Source organism: Asparagus officinalis, chromosome 10 (assembly GCF_001876935.1).
Source record: "Asparagus officinalis chromosome 10, Aspof.V1, whole genome shotgun sequence".
Classification (NCBI taxonomy): domain Eukaryota; kingdom Viridiplantae; phylum Streptophyta; class Magnoliopsida; order Asparagales; family Asparagaceae; genus Asparagus; species Asparagus officinalis.
The window spans coordinates 34,997,638-35,015,137 of NC_033803.1; the positions used below are offsets into that span (position 1 = coordinate 34,997,638).

The 17,500-nt window shown below is 34.9% G+C and overlaps 1 protein-coding gene across 1 annotated transcript in view; it reads left to right on the forward strand.

Moving 5' to 3' along the window:
• Window positions 1–11,430, forward strand: part of LOC109825115 (alkaline/neutral invertase CINV2-like) — a 12,139-nt gene extending 709 nt beyond the window's left edge. The window contains exons 1-4 of the mRNA XM_020391849.1: window positions 1–77; window positions 1,381–1,812; window positions 4,800–5,358; window positions 9,382–11,430. The exon at window positions 1–77 is cut by the window's left edge and continues 709 nt beyond it. Coding sequence (XP_020247438.1) covers window positions 1–77; window positions 1,381–1,812; window positions 4,800–5,358; window positions 9,382–9,677 — 1,364 coding nt within the window. The 3' untranslated portion in view covers window positions 9,678–11,430. The remainder of the gene's footprint in view (window positions 78–1,380; window positions 1,813–4,799; window positions 5,359–9,381) is intronic.

A 17,500-nucleotide genomic window follows, 5' to 3' on the forward strand; every position in this document is an offset into this window, starting at 1 on the left:
TGTACTTTAGAGAGCAGCCGGTGGGGACTGTTGCTGCTTATGATCACGCCTCGGAGGAGGTTTTGAATTATGATCAGGTATACGGGAGTGCAAATCTTGTCTTTTTATTTTATTTTATCTCTAATTACTGTGAATAATCGTATTTGTTTAAAGTTGTGTGACAAAGAAGTCTCTCGGGTAGATATCACTTTGGTGTTTGCTGAAATGCATGCGTGAAAAATCCTGAGGAGAGAGGCATAAAGAAGGCACACGAACTTGTTTGGTCCCGGCCTTTAACCTATATTCCTGAATTGTGAGGAATATAATGGTAGAATAATTTTCAAACCTTGGTCTCAAACTAGACTCCATTCATAAGGAAACCTGTATAACAAAAATATTGAGAACAGAGACGTGAAAAGCACAAATTTGCGGGCCCAACCTTATTTCAGTATTACTGAATTATGACGATTATGATGGTGTAATACGAGGAATATGATGGTGTAACATTTCACAAGTAAAAGAACTCCTCCACTTGGGTCATATAGCTCCTCAGATTTTCTTACCATATTTATCTTGATGCCAGCGTTATGGCTGGATCGTTCATGAATTTTGTATGGGAAGTCAGACATATGACGCTTAATAACTTGTTTTAAACTTTAGAGTCCGAATAGGCACGCGTCAGTTGTTTCTTGGGACAAATGGAATGAAGGTACGCGAGCCTCCAAAATTTCTCATGAGTCATGCTTAATCATGAGCATGAGGTTGATCATGTTTTCTCATTTGCTGTTTGTTTGATTACCTTGCGACTTGGTAGCAACTTAAGGAGTAATTGTTTAGTTTTTAGAATTCCATACTTGTGTCTCACTACATATCTTTGATGGAATGATGATATTGTTTGAAATTCATTATTATGTTATTTATTGATCTTATTAGTAAGGGATTTTAAGATTAGTAGCAGCGCCGTACTTTAGTTATAGGAAATATGTGACAAATGGAGAGAATGGTCTTTCCATTGGAAGAAATAAGAAATTAGGTTTCCATAACTTTATGTATTTTATTAGATTTTCTCAACGTATCCACAACACAGTCCTTGCGAGATAATTAACTTTAATTTCTGATTTAGTTCGAGATACCACTATTTGGTCATTATTTGTTTATTAGTTTTTAACTCTTCATTGAATTTAATATTTTACTTGGTCTGTTACATCTTAATGGAGTATTATAAGCATCATATATATGTAGTACCTATCTGTTTGCAACCACTGATTTAATCCTAGCACTGTTATTAGATGTTATTCGGAGGGATTTTCTTAAAATGGAGATAGCATATACTGTTGTTATGAAACCTTAAAATTATTAGGCCATTGGTTGTTCTGATTTAGATCTTATTATCCTGTGTAGGTCTTTGTCCGTGATTTCGTGCCAAGCGCACTTGCTTTTCTAATGAATGGCGAGCCAGATATAGTTAAAAACTTTCTTTTAAAGACACTATACCTTCAAGGGTGGGAAAAGAGGGTAGACCGTTTCACGCTTGGGGAAGGTGCTATGCCTGCAAGCTTCAAAGTGCTTCATGATCCCGTAAGGAAGTCCGACACTCTAATTGCAGATTTTGGTGAGAGTGCAATTGGAAGAGTTGCCCCTGTTGACTCTGGATTCTGGTGGATTATTCTTCTCCGTGCCTACACGAAGTCAACCGGAGATTTATCTCTTGCAGAGACACCTGAATGTCAAAAGGGAATGAGGCTTATCCTATCGTTATGTTTGTCGGAGGGATTTGACACATTTCCAACTTTGCTGTGCGCTGATGGATGCTCTATGATAGATCGTAGAATGGTAAGTTCATCAGCATCTTTTCTGTTCATGTCCTATTGAACGGTGCAACTTGATCCTTTTGCCCGTTAAATTTGAACATTGGGTGATATCTGTGATCCACCCAGCCATATTTGGGAAGAAAATTTGTCTTGCTATTTCGCTGGAGGATTGCCTCAAACTTGCGTCGTGTGTTACACAAATAACATGCCTTGTGACTCATCAAGTTCCTTTCAGTAAAATGCCTATTAAACAAGCTCTTTTAGTTTTTCCCCCCTCCCTAATTGCATGCAGCTTAATTTAGTTCATAAACTATTCTTCTGTTATTGAACTATACACATAAAAAACCTCTTTTTATCTGATGAAGCATATATGTGATCTAATCTCCAAATCTTTGCCTTGTTGCCAAAATTGCTAATGTTATTAGTGTTATCTTCCTTGCTAGTATAATGCTGTCTCATGTTTCTATTTAAGGCCAATGTTTACTGCTTGCTTTTATTCTATTACAATTTCTTGTAGAAATGACTTGGGCATTTTCCCTCAAGCAATATGATCTCGATGTTATATTCTTTCTTGATCTGGTATTTCCAATTTAGGTCAACCACCTTGCTTTTATCATTCTGTGAAATCTACTGTTAATATTGATATTCTGCCGTTCGTGTTTGCCAAAAACTCTTCCGAGAGAAACTTACCGTTGGAACTTTTAGCTTTAGCCAACTAGAATCGCATTAATTTTTAGAAGACCTTTTGAATTACACCTAGAAAAAATTGGCAGAGGATATTTTTTGTCCTTGACAGCCTTTTTTATACCCCTCAAAGTTGGCACCCCAATAGAATAATAGATCTATTTTTCTTAATTCAATGACGTTCACCTGTATTCTTTTTGTATTACCATCTAAAGGTCCTGTTCCATCAATATAGCTTATTGAGATGTTTCTGGAGCCAAGTTGCTCACTGGAAAAATTTTGTCGCATCTCTTTCTTGATGAATCACTTTATACTTTTGCCATCTATCCTCTCTTTAGGAACAGAGAATGAGGTTTCATGGTTTGCTTATGATATTGTTTCTGTTTTTCATGGTAGGATTAATTCTCAGGTTGGAACGTAACTCAGAATCTATAAGACTAGAATGGTGAATAATAACAGATCATATTTGGAATGGAACTTTAGGAAAATATATAAACATACAAAGGGACAGAAATAATAGATGGCATATCTATATCGAAGAATGAATGTTATAATTGCTTAGGATAAATCATTGAGATCCGGAAGAAAGTTATTGCTACCGTTAAAAGTAGGACAGTTAAGGTGGACGACTCTTACTGTTTGTCTGTAGGATACTCGTGGAATCGATGTAAAAAAGTTGTAAGATGGCTGTCGCCATGGACGGATCCATGATTTGTTCAGGTGCAGCAAGTGTCTTACAATACTACCTGAAAATTTAAATTTATTTATTATTTCTTAGGACTAAAGTATCATGTCAAAACTACAAAGTATGAAGTAAGATTCATTTTCTTCGTTTGACTGTCTTTTAGCATTAGCTTATTTATTAGAATATACCATATAAAGTTTAATTTTCTTTACTATAATGCATAACTAAATATGCAAATTAAAATTCTATATGCTATTTAGTTTTAGGTATTGATTTTTTATCTAGTGAAAATTATTGTCATGCCTTTAGTATTATTTTTCTTTATCAACTGTGAAATATTATTTGTTAATTCTGCCATATCTGATTGAGCATCCTAGCTATGCCCGGTATGTCCAAGAAGTGTCTGTACTTGAAATAAGAATATTAAATTAATGTGTTATGACAGACGCCCATTTAGGGAGATAAATATTTTCCCTAGAAAAATTTATGATTCGTATAACTAAAAAGGGAAACCCCTATTTAAAGTTTGACATCCAAATTTAAGTAACTACATGGACATCATTTCTTGTATGGCAAGATTAGATCCTAATCTTTTGCCTTGTTGTTTTATTGCCCTCTTTTCACATGATATTTAAGTACAATTCGAGTGATAACCTCTTGAACATCTACATTGCTGGTATTGTTTATTAGATTGGCACTTCAAAGTGTGCATTAGAATCGACCACCAGAGTCTCACATGTGTCGGAAGTTGTCATGCAATGCTTGGTAAATTTGTTCAACCATATGGAATATGAGTAAAGATTTTCTAAATTCATCATTCACTGTGCAACTATATTCCGAACATATGACCATATAGCTGGGCTTGATTATAGGGTCAATTAGAAGGTATTACTATGACCTTCTTCCTATTGCTGTCCTAACATTTTTGTTTTTCTGTCCAAGGTTTAGGCTCCTTTTTCAATTTTTTGACCTTCTTCTCTGACCCTGTTGTGTTGTATAAGTAAGATACAGTGTTTTCCGCTTCGAATCATATAGTTAGCTAGCTCTAAGCTATCCTTTTATCTGTTTGATACTGCATCTGGAACCAATAGAGTTTTGCTTTCCAGTGAAGTTCTAAGCTATGATTTTTCATTTTCATTAAGTGGTAATTATATATTGCTTGCGGTGAATGCCCTAGTTGTTTCCTGTAAGAAATCCCTTAAGCATGTGATTTGTGAAATAATCTATATGGGTCCTTCAATGACTCAACTATACTTTCTATATCCATTGAAGCCGAACTATATGATTCACTACACAGCGCATTGAGAACAACAACAACAAAGCCTTTATCCCAAAATTTTGGGTTCGGCTAGGCAATGCATTAAGAAAGAGAAGGAAAATACTAGTTAGAGATTCATAAGAGACTAGTTTGAGTATGGAATTACCTTACTAGAAGCAGTTTTTCACTAGAAAACACCATTTCTAGGGATAACTGCAGATCCTTTCGATCAATCTTCTATGTAAGTACTCATGTATGGTTGCTATAAATTTCTGCTTCATAACTGTACAATTTTGATGGTAAATGACTTGATTATTGTTGTCAGTGTGAAGTTGTTTGTTTGTTATCTACAATTTTCTTATGGTGCAAAATGCATTTTCAGGGTATTTATGGTTATCCTGTTGAAATCCAAGCCCTTTTCTTTATGGCTTTGAGGTGTTCTTTAGCTATGCTGAAACATGACAATGAAGGAAAGGAGTTCGTAGAAAGAATAGTTAAACGGCTGCATGCTTTAAGTTACCACATGAGAAGCTATTTCTGGCTTGACTTCCAGCAGCTTAATGATATTTACCGTTATAAAACGGAGGAGTACTCTCATACTGCCGTTAATAAGTTTAATGTTATACCTGATTCAATCCCGGATTGGGTTTTTGATTTTATGCCTACTCGAGGTGGTTACTTTATTGGAAATGTCAGTCCTGCCAGAATGGACTTCAGATGGTTTGCACTAGGTAATTGTGTTGCTATTTTATCATCACTTGCCACTCCTGAGCAATCTATGGCTATAATGGATCTAATTGAAGCTCGTTGGGAGGAGCTTGTTGGAGAAATGCCTCTGAAGATAAGTTATCCAGCCATTGAGAGCCATGAATGGCGAATCGTGACAGGCTGTGACCCCAAAAATACTAGATGGAGTTACCACAATGGTGGATCCTGGCCGGGTTAGTGTACTTGAACAAGTTTTGATTGCAAATTGCAATATCATCTTCTGTAACATTTGTTAGTTATGTTTAAAGATATATAATTTGCTTGCATCATGAATTAGCCCTTGAAAAAAAATCTAGGTATTACCTACTTGCCAGCCCCCATTTGATCTCCGATACATGAGAGGATATTTCTCAACTTTCACCCCGTGCTGCTTTTCAGTTTTTAGCTTGTACTCAGGGTCCACCATAATTTACCCTGTGCTGTTTATTAGTTTTTAGTTGGATTCAGGGATTCACCATAAGTTGGAAATTGTACCCTAACAGATAAGATGTAAAATGGTCCGTATTGCTCTATTTCTGTTCTCATCTCTTCTGGTCAATTTTATATGTATCTTCTTCATTGGGCCAAAACCTGTCCTAATAGTCTAGCAAATGTTGGTTGCTGTCTGGAAGAGAAATTTGTTCTTGACCTGTGACTACTGGGTAAGGCTATATGCTGTTCAATTCTTACCATATCAGCAAATCTACAACATGTAAACTTCTTCCTACTCACGAACCAAATGGTTTATTTACATATATGTTATGAGCCATATGAAGTGAATTCAAAGCCATTTGTTCAAAGTTTGAGCCAAGATTTTACGGATTCAGGTTACATCTAAACCATACGTCAATCAATTCATGATCTCAAACCTTTCCAGTTTTGACCAATGAATATAGTCAGAAGCATGAAGAAATGATTAGAGCTGGTGCAGTGTAGTTCAAACCAAAAATTTAGTTGATTCAGACTACTTCAAGACTTTGATTCGATCAATTTCTGTTCTCAACCTTTTTATTTTATGACCACATAATATAGTGGGAGGCCTTGGCTACAAGGCCAATGGTCGATCCATATCTATGACATGTCTCCTCAATTTTCAATTATTAGGCATTGCAGCATTTGTCGCATTCGCCTGACTGTGAAAGAGGGGCCCTAGGCTCTGGGGTTCACTTGGCTGGTACTATCTGGCTTGGAACATTGGGCATGGATTTGGGCCTCTCCTCAGAAACCTCTGCATGTGATTGATTATACACTTCTGGGAAGGGAGTACTACCGTGAGCTCCCTTGTGGTTCCCATAATTGACCGAGTAGTTCTAACTCGGAGATCCTCCCTAATACCTGATAGTCTTAGCCAATGTTCCTTCGGAAGCCTCTGACCGCAGGATAGTTCAGAGTCCATAAAAATTCTTCAGTTGGTGAACAATCCTGAATTCTGAAAGAAGAAAAAGAAACTTTGGTAGATTCTATTGGTAAAAACTTCTGAAAGGTGGCTGTGACTTTCTTTTGTATAGGCATATGAGTCTATGACTCCTTATTAGGCTAAAAATAAAATTTGGCTTTGATTAAAAGAGGAAATGGTTACTAATTGCTAAATCATATTAGAGTCAAGATTTTCAAGAGGTTCTAAACTAGTAAATCTTCCTTCTAAATCAATCTTACATCTTTCCTAATTGTCCTACATCAGACTCCTACATTTGGAAATAAAATTGACTCCTTAACCTTTGAATGAATAAGACAAAAAAAAAGAAAAAAAAAAGAAAAGCACATCAATAGTTTATTTTTCACGATTGAATTGCTTGATCAAAAAATCTTTGAATCTCGACAAAACATCTTTTCATAAATCTTGTACCAACATAGCCCTTGTTAATCACATCCTTCAATGTAAAGTTGTTAGGTTAAACCGATATTGCTCTAATACCAATCATTTGGGTTTAGTGCATATAATCATACTCTCTTTAAAAACACGAGTTCGGGAAAATTTTTTGGTTGTCAAAAATGCCATTGAAATTCAAGTTAATCCATTAAGTAAGTGTAAGTTGATAAATTGATGAATTATTATTGGATATACATTAAGTAAGTGTAAGTTAGATTAGATTAGATTATTTTAAAGCAAGTAATTATATTGTATGTTTGATTTTTTTTTTTCAGATCAGAAATTACAATAATTTTCATAGCACATTCATCTCCTTCAACCAATATGTGCCTTTGTTATTTTCTTCTTATTAGATTAGATTAGATTGTTTAAAAATTATGAATTATGAAATTGCAACAATTTTCACATATTCATCTATTTTCTTTGTATTAGATTTAGATTAGATTGCAATTACTTATATTGTATGTTTGATCTTTTTTCAGATCACAAAGTTTAATTATACTATTATTATTTAAATAGATATTGTTTGTATAAAAACCAAAGAGAATATCACACATCTTAGATCTCAATGCCAATTGTAATATTTACACATGGGTGTTGGTTAAAATAAATTTTATGTATGGGCTTAACTTATATAAACCTACTTTAACTGGATTAGATAATTTAATTTTTTTAAGACCCAAACTCTTCCACATAACCAAAACAGAGTAGCAATTATATATATATATATATATATATATATGACTACAGATATCTTGAAAATGAACAAAGAAAACCATACAAATAAAAACCATATTAATATCCCACACGCCCACTTTTTTCAAAACTATCATTCTCCATCTCCATTTATTATATATCCACATACCAAATTAAGTTGCTGGAGTTTCCCCTCACCAACCACGTCATTGATCAACCCTCATTTTTTATTTGTACTTAAATTGTATAACATTCATTGTGATGAGGACTCACATGAGTCCTCTGCCTTCCTTGAACGTCCAACAAAAAAAAAATAATGTACTAAGCTTTGTAGTTAATTAATAATGAGATGCATTTATTATAAACAAACTAAGTAAAGATTAATAATTCTTAAGAATGTAACATGTTCCTCTATCTGCCACTGTAAACTTGTTGGTTGTTTATTCCTGGCCCCAAGAGATTTTCAAAATAATCATCTATTTCATAATTTTTTTAAATATTTAAATAAAATTTATGGTAAATGTAACAATCCGTGTTTATAGATTTTAACTTAAAATGAATCTGACTTATTTTATAGTAAGAAAATAAACAAAAAAATAATTTTGATATTTTACCACATGCATTGCACGTGCACAAGAACTAGTTATGACAAACATGTGACAATCAAAGTTACACAGCAAACACAGAGCTTTTATGTGGTTCAATGATGTGCCTAGTTCACGGGAGAAGTTGGAGAGAATCTTTACTATCTTTAAGAAGATTACAATTCACTCTTTTCTTGCAAACCTCAATAGAGTACTCTCTTCTTTTCTTTACGTTCTATCTTTCGGCAACATACAAAAGAGATGGCAAACCCTAGTTTTATAGAGTTTACTCTGTAAACATTTTCCACTAATCCCAATCAGAATTCCAGTTGTAATAGGATCCCAAAAGTAGAAACAATGCCATGGACTTGGACCAACATCAGTCTATCACGAATCGTTGTATGTTCCATGTTGGTCTTCCGTACGCATTGTTCATGCACGGACTTGATTTCAGAGACTTGGCTGACATCAGTTTTGTCGGTCGTTGATTGCTCAGATGTCGACCGTCGTCGTTCGAAACCATCATCCTGATACTGGGTTTGCCTTACCTTTGTATCCATAACCGATGTCCACTGATGCCACTTTAGATCTGTTCGGCTTCGATGCAAGCCATAATCAACAAGAATAATTTTTCAACAGTTTCAGAATTGCCCCATGACATCGTTTGGGAATATAGTTTTATCGCATCGCCCCCCCTCTCTCCAAAATTTCAGCAAGCGTTTTATTTGCCCAGCTATTAAGACTATTACAGTTCATTTATCATAAATATTCTTGTTTGGATAACCATGTTTATTTCTAGGTATTTTGCATGAGCGTATAGCTTAACTATGATCGTTTGTAATCCATCTGACTCGCTTTGAATATATTGTCCAAAGTAACTCACATTTAGACCAACCACTTCATTTTGATGCATTTGTACAAATTATATTAAAACTTACTTAATGCAAACTGAAAGAATAAAAGATCTTTCAGTTATCTTTCTCACTCTATCTTCTTTCAAGTACTCAAATATTCTTCGTAACTAATCAATTTTGCGTTCTTATCTATCTTCCTCCTCTTTTCTTCAGCTCTCTTATGGCTGCTAACTGCGGCCTGTATCAAAACTGGTCGACCACAAATAGCCAGACGAGCAATTGAGCTAGCTGAAAGTCGTCTTCTAAAGGACAGCTGGCCAGAATACTATGATGGAAAGCTTGGCCGATACATTGGTAAGCAGGCAAGAAAATACCAGACATGGTCTATTGCAGGCTACTTAGTGGCCAAGATGATGCTTGAGGATCCATCTCATCTTGGAATGATCTCTCTTGAAGAAGATAAGGCCATGAAACCTTTGATAAAGAGATCAGCCTCTTGGACCTGTTGAAAGCATGGAAGAAGATATTATATAGTTTTTCTACAGCATTAATCGATGGCAATCTCGTCCTTTCCTCCAAAAAAGGTGGGTTTGTACAATTTTCACATGTTGAAGATAACATGTCGCAAATAAAAAAGTGAGTTTTGTTTGTGTGTGGTTCTTTTGGATCCTCCTTGTGGCAGAAAAACTCTGGATCGCGTGAGATTGCTTCAATTTGCTTGTAGGGTTCATTTTCTATTTTGCAGGTAATTTTGTCACGGGTTCTTCATTGTGTTTTGTTGGAGTAATCACATGAATCATGGCATTAACCTTGAGAGACTTGAGGATCTTAAAGCCGTGTCCTTTAAAGCTTGGCTCCATACCCTTAATAGTTCTTTGTAAGTATTAAAAGTTAGATAGGTTTACGTTTTTTTTTTGTTGCTGTTGTTGTTGCGGCTGCAATAACTTATGAAGTACTTTCCTTTTCCTGTTTTTTCTTGTATATTTTTGAGAACTTGAAATACCTGAAGGCTACGTTTGGGAACTTGGATTTGGATTGAAAGGTTGATTTAAAATCATGGGATTTCAAATCTAGATTTTGAAATCCATGATTTGATAAAATATTTTGTTTGGATGTCATCACTAAATGCAAGGATTTGAAATCACAGATTTAAAATCTGATGTTTGGATGCACTTTATTATACATGAATTTGGATTTGAAATTGGTGTTTTAAAAAATTTTATGCTCTCTCTTAACTCCTTAATAATTAAATCAAATGCGGACATTATGGTTTATATTGAGGAAAAAGTTAGGGTAAATTTCACGACCCCCTCAGAAGTTTGATCTCTTTATTAGCAATTATAAATACACATGCAAACATCTTGTCCTTCATGAATCGGTATGAGAGAATACAAAAAATAATAATAATGTCCAAAATATTTATTATTACGCCATTTTTTCATGGCTTCATCCAATACTACATCAACCTTCAATCTCCAAAGAACAAGAGTACTACTCCAATAACTAGCCATGATAAAAGACTCGACGAGTCAAAAGAGCTTAGCAAACACTCCTCATAAGAAGCTCTACACTTCACAATAATCCTTCATTTAAAACACAACATACCATAGGTAGTTGATAACCATGATTTGCTATAAGAAGTAACCATGATTTGCTACAACAAGCCAAATTACGACAACATAAACTATTAAAAGAAAACATATCTAGAATCCTCTATTTATCCTTCAAGTCTTCTCCTCTTTTCTCTCCAATGCGCCCAACTTCATGTCTCGAAGAATTTGAGTCCTACATTACACAATTTAGCATCAATTAGTCCATGGCACAAAAATCGAACTTCAAAGTTGAATCATGAAGACCATCAACCTTTAAAAAAAGAAAAAGAAAACAAGTACAGGATTGCGTACTTTCTGTATTCTGATGGAGGCACTAGTTTTCTCAACAAGGAGACCATGACAATTGTTGATGTTAGATTATCAAGGACAGAATTTAGGAAGAAGGTGACAAAACCAACCTGAGAAAAGCACACAGTGCCACTTTTTACTGGAAGTACCCTATACCACCATTTATAAGTTATCATGTGATATAGGAGTGTGTATCTGCATATTCAATGTACCTTGGAAGTATTTGGAAGTATATACTAACTGATTATTTATGTTATATGGATGCACACATACATACATATAGATAGTTCACCTTCTAATGCTGGAAGTCTCCCATCACACAATATCCAAACAAGAATACTAGTGTATTTACCACAAAACATTACAGTAATTATCTCTAAAGTTGCTCCATTCATCTGTAACTCTCACAGTGGTGATACGCTCATCGTCTACATTCTCAAATTCTAAAACAGGAGAATCTTCTAATTCTCGATCCACATCATTCAACAAGTCGTCTTCATTCATCTCTTCACGTAAAAAGTTGTGAAGAATACAACATTTTTCCTAAGAATATAATCACATAACTGTTAGACCCATGTTAACTGTTCTGTGATACTTTTATGACAAACACTAGACGCCTATTTCCCTTCATCCTGTACCCATTTTGTTTCAGAATCCCCAATTCATAAGAGGTAGTTTTCCTTATAATTTTCAACTATATGTCAATCTGCAGTAGAACAAGCTTTTAACTTTAGACACCAGAAAAATAATGAATGAGAAGCATTTAACTTATCATTTACAAACAAACTTAGGTATCGCTTTCCTCCCCATTGCCACAAAATATACAATGGTAGCATCTGGTGCCGTTGAAGTATCAACTATAGTGTTGTTTGACATCAAACATGCGTCAATGCGTAGCAACTAATGAATGTTAAGTTCATAACATCCTTAAGTCATATTTCAATGGTAGCGCTAACTTATATCGTCTCTTAAAGAGTTACTGACAATTAAAGAAGACCTGCAGTGTAACACTCAAAGCGTATATTTACAATTTGGATTACCAGGGGCTTCTCAAAAGAAGAAGAAAAATTGACTACCTTGGACTATACTTCACAAACTACTGAGATGTGGCTTATTTCATGGTTCCATCCGTGTGCAACAAACTTTGGTCGTGCAGTGCATAATACATGATAAGTTATACATAAATGAATACAGAAATGAATAGAGAAATGAATACAGAAATGGACTGGCCTCAATATCCTCTACTAACAGGCAATACAAAAGTAACCTCCAAGATCATATAAAATTATCTTGATTCCTTTAGCATTTTTTATCATCGAAAGCAATACGGACATTCTCTTGAATTCCTGGGAAACAGGGTTAATTGTTCACTTTCTTTTCAGCTCTCTATTTCTATGAGCACGCAACTCTTCGCTATCTTTCAAGATAATTGGAAGATGTTGGATGTGACAACGGGCAAACATTCAAGAAGAATGCAGTTCACCTACAACTTAATTAAAAGACCCAACACTAATGTCCAGAAAATCTGTATCAAGAGGAGGCCAAGAACATATATTAATGTATTGGGGGCGTATCTGCCAGCAGGGAAAAAACATGATCCACAAACACACACACATCTTCATCAAACATGAACACTTCAATGCTCTAGTAACATGTGTCTTGCGCATCGGCAATCATAAACGGAACTAATGTCGCATGTCTTGGAGCATAGAAGTGAGGCCGTATACAAGTTTATCCGACTTGACTATTCCCAGCTGTCAGAATATCTTGAGCATGCAATGGTGTGCAAACTGGGAAAATGCAAGGTCTGATTAGAAGTATCAAAATGCCCCCTATCGCATTCCCCGAATGTGTGCTCAGATCAATAGAATTATCTGCTTGTGTATGAGCTTTCCCCACAAGATCACAGTACCTCCCCAAATACAGCTGAATTAGAATACCCATAGGAACTTTATTTAAAACCATTAAAATGTTGTTATATCCTTTGAGATGAGACTGTCAAATTCAATATAATGGGTGCGTCTGGTTGATCTTTTTTAAACTAGTTAGACTTAAAAATATCATGGAATATTAATATGCATCTACAAGTGCAGAGCAGTCGCATATCATTTTCCAGTTACTTTCAGTTCTACATGTACCCAATTTACTATTCGTCGTTGCTTTCTATTAGATATTTTTATTACACATTCTTGGAACAAGGGTCATATACTGATATTAAGGCGTAACCTTGCACTATGCCATATACTTGTCCCAATTTGAATATAATCACAGATGGTATATGGCTGTTTCTTGCAACATAAACACTAAAGTTGAGATGAATCTAGCATATTGTGATCTGTCAAGTCTCACCTATGATTGAAAAACACTTCCTCTATTACTTCTGGTATGAATCTCCTCCTGCAAGTCGCTGACAGTAGCCTGCAAATCCAAAAAAAAATCAGACGAAACCCAAAACTAACCCTAGAGCTAGGAGAGCAACTGAAAGAGAGGAAACAAGCTACAAAAGAGAAAATCCAAGTCAGATCTAGGGTTTCGATGGAAGGGGGAGAGAGAGGAGTAAGGGGGAGACCGAAACCCTAGATCAGATCTAGGGTTTCAACGAGAGAGGAGAAGGGGAGAGATCGTAGAGATACCTGTTGCTGTGTTGAGAGAGAGAGATTCGAGATCGCGAGAGGAGGAGGCGGGATCGGTCGGAGCTGAGAAACGAGGGAGAGGAGGAGTCGGGATCGGTCGGAGCTGAGAAACGAGGGAGAGGAGGAGTCGGGATCGTCGGAGCTGAGAAACGAGAGAGGAGTTCGGGATCGAGATTTGGTAAATGACAAGGGGCAGGGTGGGATTTCAAATACGGGCTTTTGGGCTTTCAAATTCTCCCTTTAAAATAATTTGATTTGAAATTCCAGCCCAGTTTTGTAGCCCAAACTAAGGATTTGGATTTGAAATACCTTGGATTTAAAATCCAGGATCCAAATCCATGTTCCCAAACGCAGCCGAAGGGTTTATGTATCTGTTTTTTCGTCGTTTCGTCTCTGTTGGGTTTTGCTGTAAGTTCATGATAAAGTTAATGATAACTGTTTATTCGAACATTGATATTTCAGATCACTGTTTGCAGTAATGGCCATTACTATTTATTCGAACATCAATATCTATTACAATTTTGAGGTTAAAAATAAAAAACAATCTGGAATTGGAACATCAATGGCCATTACTATTTAGTCGAACATCAATATCTATTACAATTTAAGAAGGCAGAATCTGCCGCCAAAAATCTAGGAGTTAGAAGGAATCAGACAATATTGCACGTCGGTGCTACAAGTCTTAGCATGAAACAACTTAATAATACAACACAAAATTCAGTTCGATATCTGAAAACCGCCCTCTCCTTCAACCTGCAATGATACCAAAGACCACGCATCCCAACCTTCAGTATCCAGAAAAAGTTATTCACGGAGAACAACACTCTCAAAAACCAAGAGGCTCCTAAAGAGGAAAAACAAAGAAATTGCATATTGAGAAATATTCGCTGCCTTGTAACATCTCTCGTCACATGTTCTCTGTCCTGAACAATAGAGATATGAAGAAAAAGTTTCAGATTACAGATTTAATATATGTATATACCTAGTAGAAAGCATATGGTTTTGTACCAATCAAAGCTCGAATTGATCACTTTGAGGCTGGCATCTTGGATAAAAATGATCTGGAAAACTGCTTCTAGCCCCCAAAATAACAAAATTTATTTTTTCCACCCCCAATATTTTTTCAAAACTCTAAAAACACCCTAAAGCAAATGCCATATTCCTTTAGCCCCTTCCAGCTCAAATTAAACCCTCATGTGTACCTTAAAAACTTACTGTACTCTCTTCAATGATGATTAGAAATGGTTTTGGAGGGAATTGGAGGGGGAAAAAACCTAGTTCCCTCCCATTTAATCCCTACAACCATTTTTTACCCCTCTCTCTCTCATGGCCTCTAAATTCTCTCCATAAATCATTTTCGCTTCTTCAACTACTCTCTCATGACCATTTAATTCTCCTCAATAAATCCTCTTTGATTCTTCAACTACTTTTCTTTTCATGGTTACAAACACAAAAAACAACGAAAAGGGTTTTCGTAGTTATTAACGACACTACAAAAATCATTAGCTTGAAGTACATAATTCAACTACAGAGTACATAATTCAACTACAGAAACATAACTCACTTCTTTGCATGGTTACAAAAAAAAAAAAAACAACACAACGGAGAGGGTGAGAATGTTTTCGTAGTTATTAATGACACTACAAAAATCATTAGCTTGAAGTATCAAGTGTTTCAAAGGCGTAAACTCCTTCTGCATTCTCTTTCATTGAAATTCATATCCGAAAGGGGGAAAAGTTTAGTTTTGCAATTGAAACTGATGACACCTTGACCTTAATGTTCGAGTATTGTCATCATAATGGATTTACAAACATAAACAACAATTAAATAATTTTGAATATAGTCAGTAAGAATAAATTTATGGCATAATATTAATCCTACTGAATCATCAAGCTGACAACCATGTAGGATGTTAAGAAGCTCAAACTGGTCAATAGATGATCATATGGATTTAAACACTTTATATAATCTGCAAAAGAAATTAACAATTAATAATCCTTAACAACCAATAGTTAACCTTAATAACCAATCTGTAAGGTTAACAACTAATATGTAATGTTAACAACTGCGATGTAAACTTAACAACCAATATGTAACCCTAACAACCAATTGGTGGCCTTAACAACTAGGAGATAGCCTTAACAGCAAAGCAATAAATTTGTAATATGAGATAAATACTTACTTGTTGCACCTGCAAATACAGAAATAATTGATAATTTTATTCTCCTCTTCTGCTAGTTTGGCAGCAACATCTTTTGAGATTTTTAAATTATGCAGAAATATGGGGTACTCGTCATAAAATTTGATCATGAAACCTTTAGAAAAGGAAACCCTAGTGTCTAAATCCTCCAAAAACCTTTCTTCTTCCTCAAACATAAAAGAATACATAAAGGCCTTTCAAATTTCAAGGGGATCACCATGTAGCTCGGAAGACGGCATATCTTCATCATATCACACTTCCACTCTATCTTTTCCCCCCATATTTTGTTGATCTTTAATTGCCTTCTTCTTCCCTTCAGCGTAAGGGGTAACAACATGTTTTGAAGGCTTTACTTTTCTTTTGGTTTTTCTTCTCTTAAGGGGTTCGGTCACCCTCGTATTCCTCTTTTTCTTATTATTTTTTATTTCCTCCATCCTAACACTTAGAGGAACATCATCATCTTCTATCATATTTCCTCTATCATCAACAACAAAATCAACCTCTGGTGGAGGGACTTCCCTCTCAATCTCCATGTTAGGTGGAATGCCTATCTTGGATGGTGCTTAACATAAAAAAAATTATTTAAGATTTTCAAACTATAATTAATAAAAAAACTTTATGCTAAATAACCAACCTCTAACTGTCACGATCCTAAATTCCGAACCTAAGAGGAATATTAGAGCCAGACGAAACCTGTGAAAAATCCTTCAAAAATATACATTCATTAAAAAACCATCAAAATAATCTCTTCATTGAACTAAAACCAACAATAAACATTCTCTATAATCCCAAAAGTCAACATTAATTCAATTAACTTGAAAAAAATAATATTCCTTAACTTAAAATAAAAATCCACCTAAAGGAAATAATTTCATTATTATAAAACTCTCATAATTATCAACTAGACATCAAAAACTTCATTTAACCTCCACTTAGAAGACAATAACAATCTCGAATTATATTCATTTCTCCGTTCTAAGAATTTGAAAAAATCATCAACTCCACCTAATCCCGAGTCTTTGAAAAGAATAAAAACAACACAATGAGTTCACAACTCAATAAGTTGACAAATTCGTACATTGAACACTAGTTTTGCGAAAATTCAAATATTTTAACCAATGATAAGCAAAATATAAGAATGATAGAGAATCATCAATGAACTCTAGTACTTAATGTAAATATTTAAAAAAACTTAAAAATCATGAAATGAAAATAAGCAAGCCACGTCTCAATGCAGTCAACACTTAATACTTCGGTTGACTAGGTAAACCCCACAATTATAAAACCAGTGGTTTCGGGACGGTGAGACCCAAATTTGGGCTCTTAATACTAAAATAAAACCTCATAGAGGCATATTGAGCCCTGTTTTAATAACTTGCTTATATCCGACATGTACCGGTATATTGACCAGAGATGCGTATGCTTTAAAAAAATTAAACGAAGTCCGTAAACTAAATACGTTATACAAAAATGCTAAAGGTCAACTAATAGTGAAATCAATCAACCATATATGCATCTCAACGTACTATTATATGAAAAGACATAACAATTAACAAAGAAAATAAGCATAGGCTTATATCAAATAATCACGTGTATTA